The 16,241-nt window shown below is 36.0% G+C and overlaps 1 protein-coding gene across 1 annotated transcript; it reads left to right on the top strand.

The window, feature by feature from the left end:
- Positions 1–5,618: 5,618 nt before the first annotated feature.
- On the top strand, positions 5,619–8,353 carry LOC148579266 (uncharacterized). Its single transcript, XM_088489248.1, has 3 exons — positions 5,619–6,231; positions 6,312–8,141; positions 8,292–8,353. Exons 1-3 carry the CDS (start codon positions 5,619–5,621, stop codon positions 8,351–8,353), a joined length of 2,505 nt encoding a protein of 834 aa, XP_088345374.1.
- Positions 8,354–16,241: the final 7,888 nt, after the last annotated feature.

The raw sequence follows: 16,241 nt of genomic DNA, 5'->3' as shown, positions 1-16,241 counted from the left end.
ATGAAAAATACTTGAAACATTTCTATTGTTGGCAAAAGTAGAAGTTCAACACGCATATATCCAGAAAAGATGGAAACCATTACAAAAAGTAAAACTTGAGATGAAAAGAAATTCAAGGTACCACTAGTTTTGCTAAATCAGAGCATAGCTTTGCCCTTTTGTTGTCCAGAATTGAAAGTGCCTCAATTTGTTTGAATTTTTCAAATCGTACTTTCTCAAGTTGTTTTTCATATTCTTCCCGCTTGGTATCAATTGAAACAAGTTCTTGAATGAGGTGTTGTCGTTCTTGTTGGGTGGCTGCCAGAGGTTTGGCTATAGTAGCTTGATTATGGCGTACTCTGGAAAGCTTTTCATTAATTTGAGCTAATTTCGCTTCAAGTTTTGCTTCTTCTTGGTCATGAAAAGCTTGAACGGAAATAGCATGGAAGATTCTTAGATCAAATCCCTCACGAGAAGTTTGAATTGGTTGAGTAGCTGCAAAACAACTTTTTATATTAGTTTTTATATTGGTTTCTTCAGTCTCAGTTTCTTAGAGTTGAAATTGAGACGCGACGCTCATTGAGAAGTTGTTTGAATTTTTGAATTGAGATAGAATTTGGTGTGTTAGTTGGAAGTTCAAAGGAAGAATTCAAAATATCAGCCAAGAGTTGGTTGAGAATTGGATCATTAACCCATGTGGTAGGTGGATGATCCAGGAGCTTTATGAGCGATCGAAGCTGCTCTAGAGTGTCAGTATTTAATTCGAATGAAGGCCTTGATGTAGCAAGTCTTGAGATCGGTGGCACTGGCACTGGTACTTCATTCTCTTGGATAATTTGGTTTAAAACAGAGATCAAGTTGGCCAAGGTAGCACTTGTTGGAGTGGTGGAAGCACTCGATGTTTCAGGTCTTGGTCTAGGAGGAGTCTGAAAATCAACTCGGAGAGAAGGACTAGACAGTTTTGGAGGGGTTTCCAAGACTCTGGATCGAGACGAATCTAAATTTGTTGTCTCAACAATTTGAGAAGTAGAATCGGAGTCTAGAGCCACTTGATTCTCTACAGAAAGTGCAGCCGGATTGTTGGGTGAAATAGATTCCAGTATTTGAGTTTGAGTTGGAGAATGTTGTCGAGGGTCTTTTGTCAAATTAACTACCGGCTGTACATGAGAAGGTGGAAAAATGGTGTGAAGTGGTTGAATAGACCCTGTAACTTGAATGGAATCATAGGATGTAGAATGTCCTTGATCATGGTGCTGTTGCAGAGTTGGCTAGTCAGGTATCACAGGAGATGTAATTGAATGAGCAACAGTGAAAGGCTGGTATGAAAGGTACATAGTTATGAGTTAAAATTTATTTTAATTTGAATAAGACACATATAGAAATGTTAAGTATTACCAGAGCAAGTTTTGGTTGCCGGATTAGTTGAGGACCAGGATCCGAGTCGGCTGTATCTTCCGATTGGGAGGAGGCAGCAAGAGTATCCTTATTAGTTGGTTCACTTTCATCAACACTTTCACTTGATGATGGCAACAGTAACTGGAAGAAGTTCAGAATTGAGTATGGTTAAGAAAATACAAATTGTAGAACATTTCAAGTTAAAAGGAAAAGTTGTAAGTAAAAATTGTTACCTTTCGAGAGGTTCTGGTAGGAGTCCTTCTACTTTTGTGTGGTGGTGGTCGAGCAGTGTCAGCTTTCCTTTTGTGAGTTCTTTTTGGGGAACTCTCAGTGACAGGGTCTGTTCAAATAGCAGTTTGTTGAATTTCTTCTAAGGTACGGGTATACCTTGAATAGTAAGCAACCCACCATTCGAAACAGGATTTGGTGATGTATGAGCTGCGATCATAGATCAAGAAGTTAAAACGGTCCCTGCGTTGTTGATTTTTTAAGAGACAAGAATTGAAATCTTCTTGAGATGTTAGAGCAATGTGGCAAAATGGGTCACCATTTTGAGGCTGTGGCGTCGGGATAGCTTGAGAAAACCCTAATTGTCTGGCTTTTAAATGAGGAGCATATAGGGTTATCTTGAACCTTTCTTTTTTGTGTAAAGGCAGCCCTATTGGAATTACTTGAACAGCCAGCAGGTTTGCCCAATTTTGGTTTGCAATTTCACTCTCTTCATTAGTGTTAGGAAAGAGTAAACGATCCAGCCAGGCAGGGCCGCAATTACGACACATAAAAGGAGTGAAATTAAGTTGGTCATTGTCAAAATCTTTGCAGGAATGAAAAAGAGAGAAAACAGCCCAGAATATGTCTTCGTCTGATTGGGTGTTCAGAAAATTAGGCTTGTAATTAGACAATCGAAAACCTTCAATGTGTTGCTTGTCAGTACTGCCACCTGCAGGTTTTGTCATAAAATTTTTAAAAATGGCATTGAGCCATAATTGAAGAAGTCATAGAGGGCCTCATGTACTGATTATTTTATTGTCTCGAAGGTCACAAACAAATTGACCAAGCTCTTCAAAAATGTCCCCTAGAAGAATCTTGGCCAAGTTGAGAATTTTTCCTTCATGAAGAATAATAGCTAAGGGAAGAAAGAGCTTTAACATTTGTACGCTTCGAGAGAAAAATAGGATTGCGTTTAGCCAATAAAACAAGAAGGCTACATGTTCATCATCTGTGATTTTCGTACCTTCTACACCCATGTTATGGGCAATGAAGTCGCTGTAGGAGTTGGTTAAGACAGCATTATACTGGTGCTTGGATTGCATGTTAGGGGTACAATCTGGAGAATTTATTGGGAGTCCTGTAATAGCAGCTATGTCGAGGAGAGACATTCCAATCATTCCGCAAGGAAGGTGGAAGTTGTTGGTTGTCCTGTTCCAGAAATAAGTCACAGCCCCAATCATCCAAGGGTATGTTGTAAGTGAGAAATGAGAGAGCTTTAGTAGTTTCTGTATTCCTAAAGCTCCCCAATCAGCACTTTTTGTGGGTTCAAGGCGTTGGTACCAAGCTGTGAAATGGAATCCTCGAGGATTGATTTTTGGATTATTTCTGAAGGGTTTCTGATTGATGAAATGAGAGATGTTAAAAGCCTGGTTTATCAACAAATCTTTCCCATCAGCACTGGAGAAGAAAGAAAATTTTTTGTTTGCTCTCTCAAGAGATTCGATTGGTCCGAGAAAACAGTGTGTATCTACACCGGTTGTGAAGGGGATTAAGATTCTAGTGTCATTAATATGCAAATGGGGATCATCAATGGTTTCATCATTGACTTGATTAAGAATGCGAATGGCTGGTGGAGATGGCGGTGCTACTGCAGGACCTTTACCCTTGTCTTGGGTGGTAGCGTGAGAAGTGGAACCAGCCATTGTTGAATAAAAAAGAGGAGACTAAAGGTTGAGGATGTTGTGAGGAAGTTCTTGATGTAAGGAGGATTCAAAGAATAATGAGATTCGAAAGATTTGAACAAAGGTGAGAATGATGAATTTAAAGTATTACTGTAGCCATTACTGTGAAAGGGATGCGAATAGAGGTAACTTCCCGAAAAAGATGAAGTGGTAGAGAGAGAAAGCACAATTTTCAGGAGACGTGCCGAGTGGGTCAGTATTAATGGGGAGTTTAAATGACAATTATTACTGATTTGAGGACTGACGTTTTCAATTTTGGATTAAGTGTTTTATTTTCTAATAATGTTATCGAAGGCAAACACATTAATCCAAGCGGGCAATTTGTTGATCGAAAAATATTTTCGATGAAAGTAAGTTGATTTGGAATAAGTCAGGGACAATTTCTCGAGAAGATGTACGCGTAAGCGTGGGGTTAAAAGTGATTGGCGCAAATTGGATTTCGAGTGACTTATTAATTGGATAGGTCTAATCGAATAAGATATTCGAAATGAATCATCGAGTAAGGCATTCGATAGGCGGGTCGAATAGTTATGGTAGTGGAACAGTTAAAGGCTTCTATCACACGAGGAAATCATGGTAAACGTCTACAATCAAGCGGCGGGAATGGTTACCAAGAAGAATTGCATTCAAAGTTGTAATCTTGTAATCAATTATAATTAATTGTCAGTTATGTAAGATAGATTATAAATACTAGGAAGCGTTAGAGAATAAGGGTTGGAACTTTTACTCAAAAAAACACTCAAGCACACTCACATCCCTGGAAATTTCTGAGTCTGCAATCGAGTAACTTTTCTGTAGGGTTCCTTCCATCTTTTCATTCTTTCAATTTAGTTTTCTGTAAATTTAACATTTCAAGTAAATTTACTTTCCAAGTGTTCTTTATTTGCATTGTTCAATTTACCCTTCTGCATTTTAAATTCGCATGCCAAAGTCCTTTGATCTAATCAAAGGCATTTTATTGCTTTATTTTTAATTTCAATGCAAATTATCTTTTATTTGTAAACAATTTTTCTTTTGAAAATTTTATCTCTTTTCTATTCTTTTTTCAATTTACAAAATTTAATTTATCTTTATTCCCAAAACTTATCTAATGAATGATATTTTGATGCACTTTTAGAAGAACTAGTACCTGCAAAGAAGAGTAGATTTCACTCCCAAACTATTAGAATCGAACCACCATCAATTTGCTAAAAATCGACAAAACAACAGTTAATTTTAACCTCTTACCTAATGGGTAATTTGACTAATTTCTAAGCTTCATGTTTTCTTATTATTGTTTTTCAATTTCTGTAATGTTTTTGAGTAGATATAAAACTAATTTAATTTATAAACATAAAATGCGTAAAATTAAACTTTAAGTCTTAAAAAAGTCTTTAAATTTTGTTATTTTTGTTAATATTGCAAGTGTGAGGTGTATGAAATTAGTTTCACATTGAAGAAAGTAAAAAAAAAATAAGGAGTTTACAAGATGAGAGACACATTAATTTATTATTTTAAGATTTTGAGTTGAATGTAATATCTTCTCATTTTATGTTCTTTCACTTGATAAGTTTTTCACGGTGGCCCAACAATTTTGAGGGACCAAATTAATTTATGTATACTTTTTTGAAGATACTTTTAAGTTTTAACATTAACTCTTTATCTGTTATCTAATATAGAGTAGGTTTCAAATAATAATAATAATAATAATAATAATAATAATAATAATAATAATAATAATAATAATAATAATAATAATAATAATAATTTATATACTAATACATAATAGGACACCCAAAACAAAATAAGGCTCAATAATTTGAATATGGGAAGCAAATGGGTGTTTTGGCCAGAAATGGAGCAATGGTGTGTTTCACCCAATGATGGATGCAAGCCCAAAACGCAGGGGCGTGTTGCCTTCGACAAGTGGTACGTGTGATGAAGTGGCGCGGCCTGAGATGGACACGTGGCACCACGCAGGGGCGTGCTGGTCTAGCACGCGGGGGCGTGATGATGACGTGTAGAAGCGGGAATGGTCCACGTAGGCAACACGTGGGGGTGTGCTGACCTAGCACGGGGGGCGTGATGGTGATGTGGCATCACATGGGGGCGTGATGGACACGTGGCCAAGCTTGATTGGTACACGAGGGCATCAAGTGGGGGCGTGCTGAGTCAGTACGCAGGGGCGTCCTGACACGTGGCACTACGTGATTGGAGTTCGCAGTGAATGCTACTCTATATATAAGGCCGTGGCTGGGTTTATTTTCATTCTGAGGAAGTGTGAGAGTGTTCTTTGAGTGTGTTTCTGGTGTAATGGAGGATACCGCAAAGTTAGTAGTGTATCGTGACGGTGAGATAATACGTAATACTCACGAGGGAGTGAGGTTTGTGTGTCAGAATCCGTTTTCGTTTGTGGTTCCATGCACGATGACGTTTATGGAACTTCAGAACGATCTCTGTCAAAGCATGGAGAACAGTACATTAATGAGAGTGAGCAGAATTCTGTACCGGAATCCGATTATAGTTTTTGGTGGTCTAATACAGTTTGATACCATGCCAGTCACTGACGAAGTGACTATGCGTAATATGTTTCAAATTCACCGGCAGACTCAGATGCGACAGCCACAGATTGAGCTGTATGTTGAGTTTGAAACCGCAGAGGCAGAAGGGATTCAAAATGACTTAGAGGTAGAGGATGATAGAGCTGCAGTGTACGAGGGAATGAGTAGTGACAGCGAAGAGGACTTCGAAGCCACTTATGAAGCCGGTGACGAAGAGCAGGATGGTGATGCGGGAGTTGAGACGGCAGCTGATAATGTAGTGGTTCACCCATCGAGCAGTCAACCGATGAACGTGCCACCTTTTATGCGTGAGTTGGATCTCGACGCCATGCATGCACCGGAGTTTCCGGAATACTTAAACATAGGTACGTGATGACCGAATAATTTTTTTTTTTTAATATATAATTTGGATTTATTAATATACGATGATGGGCACTTTCTGTAGGCGTTGCTGATCCCGAGGACGGAGAGTTCCGGATTGGAATGGAATACAGTTCTAGAAAGTCGGTCGTGGCAGCAATTAGAAGTTACACTATCGCTAGAGGAGTTGACTACGACGTGTATGAGTCTAAGCCACAGACGTTCTATGCAAAATGCAAGATGTATGGGCGCGGGTGCGACTGGCTAATCCGAGCCAGCTTGATACGGAAAAAAGGTTGTTGGGAGATACGCAGATACAACGGTAGGCACACGTGCACGATGGGAGTGATTTCACAGGATCATTCCAAGTTGGACTCGGACACAGTTGCTGAGGCTATAAGGCCATTGGTCGAGACTGACCCGTCCATAAAGGTGAAAACTATAATAGCCGAAGTCCAGTCAAGGTTCAACTATACCATCAGTTACCGAAAGGCTTGGTTGGCAAAGCAGAAATCCATAGCGAAAGTTTTCGGTGATTGGGAAGAGAGTTACCAAGCCTTGCCGTGGTGGCTCTCGGTTATGGTTCAGAAGATGCCTGGGTCAGTTGTCCAGATAGAAACACGCCCACTCTACAATGGGAATGAAGAGGCGCAAGGGGTAAAAATACTTCATCGCGTATTTTGGAGTTTCAATCCATGCGTTAGGGCATTCAGGCATTGCAAGCCCCTAGTTCAGGTAGACGGAACACACCTATATGGAAAGTACAAAGGTACACTTCTGGTAGCTGTTGCACAGGATGGGAACCAAAACATTGTGCCTATCGCTTTTGCCTTGGTGGAAGGGGAGACAGCTGATGCGTGGCACTTCTTTCTAAGGAATCTGCGAATGCATGTTGTTAGAAAAGATGGTGTGGGTATCATCTCGGACCGGCATGAGTCAATTCGAGCAACAGTAAATCGTTCCGGAGGTGACTGGCAACCTCCAAGAGCATGGTGGATGTTTTGTATAAGGCACATCGGCAGCAACTTCCTACGAGCATTCAAAGTCCCTCACTTGCAAAAGCTTGTGGTCAATATTGGGTATTCAAGAACGGTGGAGGAGTATAATATCAACTATAAGAGGTTGCAAGAGCGAGACGAGGCATATACCAGGTGGTGCGATGCCATTGGACTTAGACATTGGGTATTGGCATTCGACGAGGGACATCGATGGGGCCATATGACGACGAACCTTGTCGAGTGCATTAACTCAGTGTTGAAGGGTGCCCGTAATCTACCTGTGTTGGCGCTAGTCCGAGCAACGTATTATCGGTTAAATGAACTTTTCACACGGAAGAGTGCTGAGTCTCACGAACGCAAACGTGCTGGATATACTTATTCCGTATTCGCACAACAGCGGATAGAGGCAAGTATGCAACAGGCTGGGAATATAGTTGTGCACCGTTTTGACAGACGGAATGAAGTATTTGAGGTGCGCGAAATGAGTAGCGGAAAGGTATTAGTCGTTGATCTTGCACGACGTACGTGTGATTGTGGGCACTTTCAGGTGGAACGAATACCATGTCGCCATGTTATTGCTTGCTGTGCTAACCAGCGGATCGATTGGCACGTGTATGTGCATGACGTGTACAAGATGACAGAGATCCGTAAGGTATATAAATTCGAGTTCTCACCGTTAGGTGATGCCGAGACATGGCCTGCGTATGAGGGACCCACATTGGTCGCTAATCCCGCCTTGAGGCGAACGTCAAAAGGTCGCCCAAAATTGACCAGATACTTGAACGAAATGGACTCACGCGACATGCGTGGTCCTCGGATATGCCGTCTCTGTGGTGCTCAAGGACATAGTCGGAGTCGATGTCCTCAGCGTGCTGGATCAAGTGGTGGGGGGAATGACTTTTATTTTGTGTGTGATTGTATCTTTGAATTTTTATTTTTATTTTTATTTTTATTTTTTTTTTTATTTTTATTTTTAGTCCTCGAATTTGCATTTTTATAATAGATTTTCTTTTTTGTCTTAGTCGTGTTTGTAATTTTAAATTTGAGGTTATCCATTGATGTTTAAGACCGTGATAATGTTAACATTTACTGCCTTACTGAAGCAAAGATACAAATTTTTAACTACTAATAACATTGGCGAACATACAGAACATTAAATACATATTACATTGATACCCCAGTATGAAATCTAAAAACCCCAACCCCATGCTCACTTCTTATGGCCCATCCAGTTCAGTCCCTTACCCATCATGCCCAGACCTGGCTTTGACGGAGTATACCTATCGGGTGGATTTCGCTCCGTCCGTAGGTCATATGGGTGACCGGGAACTGCGTCACCCATATCTGCAGCGGCCGACCCACCTGCCTCTTCCCCGGGTGCCGACCCACCCGCCTCTGCTGGAGCAGATGCACCGGGGTTGAACTCGTCAACAAGTGTGTATGTCCGCCGAATGAAACCACTATCACACGATGCACCCTCTGACGTGTGGTCGGAAGCAGGACGCTGCACCCCATGGCTCATTGACAAACCCCAATTTGACGGTTTGTTTTGCATTGAATTTAGAACATTTTGATAACCTTTTGTCACATTTAGCCTAAGAATTAGCATGGTTTTGTTATCTCTTCCATAATTGTGCTTAAGTGTAAAAACATGCTTTTTAAGCCTTATTTTGGTGAATTCTAGTTTCTGTTTGATTCCATAAGATGCCTTGATGTGTTTGCTAGTAACCTCAGGTTGAAACTAGGCATGGATCAAAGGAAGCAAGGAAGGAAGCATACAAGTGGAGAGAAGCATAAAAAGTCAAAGAAGCAAAGTCAGCCATGCACGCGCACGCGCACAAGGCGCTCGCGCGCACATTGCAGAATCGACCAGGGACGCGCACGCGTACCATGCGCGCACGCGCCGATGATGGCACATGACCTCATTAATGCAACACGTGCCTGGCGATTTGAGAGGTTTCTGAACCCATTTTTGGCGCCAAATTGCTAAGGGAAAGGAATAAAAGGATGAAGGATTAAGGGGAAGGCATCATTATCACTTAAGATTTGGATGACTTGAAACTAATCACTTTTTAGTTTAGTTTTTTGAGCTTTGTAGTTAGTTTCTAGAGAGAGAAGCTCTCTCTTCTCTCTAGGATTAGGATTAGGTTTAGGTTAATCTCTCTTCTTAGATCTAGGTTTAACTCATGCTTTGATTCACTTTTCATTTACCAATTCTTAATCTTCTCCTCTTCCTCTTTCTAGTTGTGTGCTTTAATAATTGTAATTCTTCATTTTGTTTTGGATATATTGTTGTTCCTTGGTTTTCTTTCAATAATGCAATTTGAGGTAATTCATGATAATTGTGATTTCCTTGATTGTTGTTGTTAATTCTTTACATTCAATTGTAGTTAGAATTCATTCTTGTTGTGGTTGACTATACTTTTCTTTTGTGCCTTCCAAGTGTTTGATGAAATGCTTGGTTGGATTTTAGTGTAGATTTTGTTCCTCTTGGCCTAGGTAGAGTAATTAGTGACACTTGAGTTATCTAATTCCTTTGTTGATTGATAATTGGAGAGATTGCTAATTGGTTTGGAGTGCACTAAGGCTAGTCTTTCCTTGGGAGTTGGCTAGGACTTGTGGCTCAAGTCAATTCATCCACTTGACTTTCCTTTCTTTAGTAAGGGTTAACTAAGTGGTAGCAATGAACAATTCTCATCACAATTGAGAAGGATAACTAGGATAGGACTTCTAGTTCTCATATCTTGCCAAGAGATTTTATAGTAGTTAGTTTATTTCCATTGCCATTTACTTTTCATGCCTCTCATCCAAAACCCCAAAATAACTCATAACCAATAACAAGACACTTTATTGTAATTCCTAGGGAGAACGACCCGAGGTCCAATACTTCGGTTTATAAATTTTAGCGGTTTGTTTTAGTGACAAACAACTTTTTGTATGAAAGGATTAGTGATTGGTTTAGAAACTATACTTGCAACGAGATTTCATTTGTGAAATTCTAAACCGTCAAAAATCCGTTCATCACTCATACCTACTGATGTCCCACGTGGATCAACTGAGGCTGACGGTGAATGCATAGCACTAAAATCTGACCAACCACCCAAACTAGCATTGGCCCAATTTTGTAGTTGCTGATCTCCGTGACCGCTGATGGAGAAGTCAAACCAATCATGACCGATTGGAATCGTCAGCATCGGCTGAGAGTGCTGTGAATGGTGGCTGTGCTGAGAGTGCATCGGTACAGGCGCAATACACGGCATTCGCCCCCATGCCCAAACAAACAACAGATTAAGAGGACCATCCATCTCCTTCGTATCATATCGTGATGCACGGCATAGTGCTCTGTAAAGATGTGCAAGACATGCTGAACCCCAACTATAAGTATGGATCCGCTCGAAATCGCGAAGCAACGGTAGATACTTCGCATGGGCGTATGCGGTCAACTTATCTGTGAATAGAGTCGACCCTAACAGACAGAAAATCTGACATCTCACGTATCTCATTATGGACTCTTCAGTATCCAACGGCTCTTCATCTCTGATACTTCGAACCCAACCAAGCTTTATATAGGATTTCGAATTACGACTGAGCACCGGTTGACGTCCGAATATTGCCATGCTCTGACTTTGAACGAAATCACTACTACTATCAGTCCATCCACTCACAGGCTCTCCATCAATTGGTAACCCAAATATATGTGCGACATCTTCCAATGTCACTGTAACCTCACCCACCGGCAACACAAAAGTGTGAGTCTCCGACCTCCACCTTTCAACCAGAGCAGCTAACAACGGGTGAAATCCTCTTATCATCCCAATCCTAGATACGTGGTAGAATCCAGTGGCGCGTAAGTAGTTTTCGACCCTCAAATTCCAACTCTGTGGCGGATCCAATTTACGAACTAACAAATTTCTGTTAGGCTGCATCAACAAAAATATATTTGTTATATTAGTTATAACTATTCATTTATTAATAAACAAATATTACCGTATCTATTTATAAAATGTATGTAATCACTTCAATTAATAATATTATTTATATATTTATTTATTTTAATATTTTATTTATCAAAATTATTAATGTGGACTGCAGTACTATTAATAGTTAAAATATTTTTTCTGATATTTTAATATTATAAATAACAACTTATATATATTTTTAATATTTATTTATTACTTTAACATTTATATGTTAAACTTTTGAATATGTTAAAAATATATATATTTATTTACTTACAGTATATATATTTTCGGTACATTATTAGAGTATTATTTTTATATATTATCGTAGATATTTTTTTTAAAAACTTTTAGTATATCGTATAGTATAGTATAGTTTAATATAATATATACTTTATTTTAGTATTTTTATATTAGAAAATTAATGTAAAATTAACAAAAAATTATTTTTTAATATATTAAACAACAAAAAATAACAGATAAAATATACAATAAAAATATAATTTATCAACTTACATATATAGGATGATCCAAATAATTTATTATATGTTCCTCCGGAGCATTATAATTACGAATCATTCTTCAAAATAAATACAAAATAATTTTTTTTTTTGCCTATTATTTTTTCACCCTATCCACTAACAGCAACACTCTTCCCCTGCAACCCCCTTCTTCCCTCTCACTAACATCCTTTCGAAACTCTCTCACAAACTCACCCTCTCACAAACTCACCCTTTCTGTCTTGTATATGGAGGGGAATAATGCTCCTTATATAGAGCTTGAACACCACCACGCTTTGATGTTTACCGGGAAACCTGTCCCCTGCATGCCAGCACCTGCAGCACGCCCCCCCGAAGTGAATAAGGAACATTAGAACTCAGCGACGCCAGCTGCACCTCGCCCCTGCGTGGTGTCAGACGCGTGCATGGTCGCCGCGTCACCACGCCCCTGCGTGGTGGTGACACGTTGGTCCGCCAGCTGCACCTCGCCCCTGCGTGGTGACAGAGGCCTGCTTGGTCGCCGCGTCACCTCGCCCCTGCGTGGTGGTGACACGTTGGTCCGCAGCAGCTTCACCACGCCCCTGCGTGTTGACTGCGTATTCCACCACCCGACAAATCACCCCAGCCTCCAATATTCTCCCAAAACACCAATTGCTTTTCCATAATAAAAATAAATTCCGACAAAATAAGGATATAGGATTTTTTCTATTTTTTCCATCACACACACATCAACTCACACATACTAAAGATTCTTTTCTATCACAACCCAATTATTGTCGGGAATAGAACCTGCGTGTGACGTATGCAAACAGATTTGTCACTCATAAGTCATACCCTGCTTCAGACAAACAAATAGTTGACATATACAGTGTAGTTTTTTTTTTTTTTTTTTTTTGGGGTCATGGACATATAGATATAGTGTATAACTAGCAAATAAAGATAACAATCAGTATATGGGCTGCTGTCTGTAGTGGGCTTCCATGAGGCTAACACCCAAACACAAAATCAACCCCCTCCCTGAAAACAAAAAACATTAGAAACTACTAATTTGTCAGAAATGTATTCAGAGTTTCAGACCAAAACACGAAGTTTATTCATAACCCCTTTTAATTTTTTTTTCCTAAAAACAATTTGTGATTGAAATGTTCTAGGCTTGATTACTTTTTTTAAATACCAAAATAAAAAATACTAGTTTTAAAAATAAATACTAATTTTAGGGTCGTATAGATTTAATAAAATATTTTTGTTTAACTTTTTTTCTAAAATATCTCTTAATCTATCTGATTAAGGATTAATTCATCACAAATTTAAATTTTGTTTAAGAATTTTATCAATAATTAATGAATTACTAAATATATAAGATGAGATTCAAACATTAAATACTTACTTAAACAGATAAATAAATTAACTATTTGTCTAATTCAAATTAGTTATAAAATAGTTATTCAGATATATTTTGTGCCTGTAACTTTTTTTTTTTGGGTAAAATAAGGAGGCTTAAGCCCAAAAGAAAAAAACAGATTATAACATCTCTACAACTTGGGATATTGGAACCTTATTAACATCATTACTTAACAAACTAACTTGAGTTGATTGAGTGATCAACTCACTTGTCCACTTAAATAAGTATTGGGAGTTTAAATTCTACCTTATACATCCAGCAATCCATTAACTAGAACAAAAAAAAATCATCACTTAACTCAGAGAGAATATAGAAACTCAAAGTCTTAAGTCCAAAAGAAGTCTTTCTTTTGCCGATATGTCAGCACAGTTATTTGTCTCTCTAAAATTGAAGTTACATTTCATCTCCCAAGATCTTGTATATATCCTAAGTTAAATTGAAGTTAAATTCCAAATCGAATCTTGTAAAATGATTTGGTAAAAAAATTATTCACAAGTTGTGGCGGTATTATCCCAAAAAAATATATATGTATGAACACTTCAGACATATATAATAGGATAAAAGAAGTCGTTATTTTTTATTTCGTGATGTCTCTTTTAAAATGATAAATAAATAATTATACTCATTTTTGTGGGTAGTGACTAGTACATAGTGACCACTAAATTTTACAGATGTATATTTTTAAATTTTATTTTAAAAAATTTTGTGAATTAATGTTGTGTTTGAAAAAAAAAAAGATTGAAATTGAGAGACAAATATTCAAAAATAGACATTGAAAGAGAAAGACTAAATTAATTTTTTATATTGTGTTTGGTGTAAAGTAGACAAGACTAAGTTATGTTTCATTATCATGTTTAGCTTAAGTTAAATATGAATATTGAGGTATAGATTTAAAACTTAAAAAGTTAAATAAAAGTGTTTTTGAAATAAAATGTTATTTTAAGTTTTAATCTTTGTCCCTAATAATTTCAATTCCCATTGTCTTCACTTTTTGGAGGCGCCGAAGAAATTAAAATTTTGTGTCCCAAAATTTAAATTTAACTTTAGTCTTTGACCACCAAATACAATACTTAGTCATAATTTTCTAGTCTTAATCCTAGTCCCAAAAAATAAAAGCACCCTAATTGTTTTTTAACTATCCAAATTAAGCATTGAGTATTTCAAGTTTGAGTAATTACCCAAATCAGTCTCCAAAGATTTTAAAATTGGATATTTTAGTCCCTAAGAAAATTAATACACAGATCAATCCCCAAAGTTTTACTCCGGCAGACAAATTAGTTCCCAGTTCATTTTCCGACAAAGTAATTACCCAGATCAGTTCCTAAAGATTTTAAAAATGGACATTTTAGTCCCTAAAAAAATTTAATGTACAAATCAATCCCTAATGTTTCTCTCTGTTATACAGAGTAGTCCTTCGTCCAAAAATAAAATAAAATAAAATTATTATTATTATTATTATTATTAATTATACAATAATACTGTACTATATTTTTTTTCTATTTCTTGGACAAAAATAATGATAAATTTATTCATTAGATTTTTATATATATAATCTAATAAATAAATTTATCATTATTTTTATTTAGAAAATAAAAAAAATTATGATATAATATTATTATATAATTAATAATAATCAATAAAATTATTAGAGATTATTTTACAAGAAATTCAAGGTTAAAATCATTTGATATTTTTGTATTTAATATAATCAAAAGATATATTATTTTAAAAAATATGTTTGTATTAAAAAAATTATGTATTTAATATAAATTTAAATTAAAATATTTTCTTTTAATACATATTTTTTAATACAAACATATATTTTTTTTACATGGGATATCTTTTGATTATATTAAATATAAAAATATCAAATGATTTTAACCTTGAATTTTTTATAAAATAATCTCTAATTATTATTATTATTATTATTATTATTATTATTATTATTATTATTGAGTGACTATATATATATAAGAATTTAATGAATAAATTTATTATTATTTTTGTCCAAAAAATACAAAAAATATAGTACAATATTATTGTGCAATTAATAGTAATAATTATTTTATTTTATTTTATTTTTGGACGGAGGATTATTATGTCTAATAGAGAGAAATGTTGGGGATTGATTTGTACATTAGTTTTTCTTGGGGACTAAAATGTCCGTTTTTAAAATCTTTTGAGACTGATCTAGGTAATTACTCTGCCGAAAAATAAACTGAAAACTAATTTGTCTGTCGGAATAAAACATTGAGTTTGATCTATGTATTAATTTTTTTTTAGACTAAAATGTCCGATTCTAAAATCTTTGGAGACTGATTTAGGTAATTACTCTTCAAGTTTTGAGATATATATATATAAAAGGTATAGCAGTTTTCGAATTTATACGTAAATTGCGAGATCCTGTCACAGATTATAAACAACAACAAAAATCTATCAACCGCTGTTGCCAATTGTGGATTAGGAGCAACAAAGGATGGCCATAAACTGCTGTATACTGCCACAGTTTATGAAGGAAAGCAAAGTAAAAACTATTATTCGGTTATCAATATTACTTAGTATATATTTGTATACAAATATATGTATAGTTAAACTCATTTTTAATAGATTTTTTATTTTAATATATATTTTATTTTAATGTTTAATTTTAATGACTGATTTTAATATACACTTAGTATAATTATATATAAAATAATAATGTCACTCTTATATTTAATAATGCTATTCTGTTCATATGATTTTTTTATATTGTATTTTGTATAAGTTTATAGAAAAAAAAATACCACTACTAAAATAAAAATGACATTATTTTTGATATATATATATATATATATATAAAATGTTAGAAAGTTATTAGAATTTATTATTTTTTGATTATCAGTTAGTTATTAATGTTTAAAAGTAGGTGAATTTTATTGTACCATCTCTAAAATAAAAGGTAAATTACCCCTTGTGATATATACAGTGATTATTGATAATTATCTTTCTACCAGAGTTTCAAAATTCACGTTATCTTTTCTTTTCTTTTCAATTGACGCTATGTTTCTCTTAATACTTGATAACAATGTCATTTTCATCATCCCCACCAAATACACTTCTTCTCCAATTTTAAAATTCTAATTCCTTTCAAATCGAATCACCATTTCCAATCAATTA

The sequence above is a fragment of the Arachis ipaensis genome, chromosome B10 (assembly GCF_059453495.1).
Source record: "Arachis ipaensis isolate K30076 ecotype BB chromosome B10, ASM5945349v1, whole genome shotgun sequence".
Lineage (NCBI taxonomy): Eukaryota > Viridiplantae > Streptophyta > Magnoliopsida > Fabales > Fabaceae > Arachis > Arachis ipaensis.
This window is presented reverse-complemented; position numbering and strand designations above follow the sequence as displayed.

Coding starts and splice junctions, on each gene's coding strand:
- LOC148579266 (XM_088489248.1), top strand. CDS start 5,619: ATGGAGGATACCGCAAAGTTAGTAGTGTATCGTGACGGTGAGATAATA. Junction 6,232..6,311: donor TCCGGAATACTTAAACATAG/GTACGTGATGAC, acceptor CACTTTCTGTAG/GCGTTGCTGATCCCGAGGAC. Junction 8,142..8,291: donor CTTTTATTTTGTGTGTGATT/GTATCTTTGAAT, acceptor TTGATGTTTAAG/ACCGTGATAATGTTAACATT.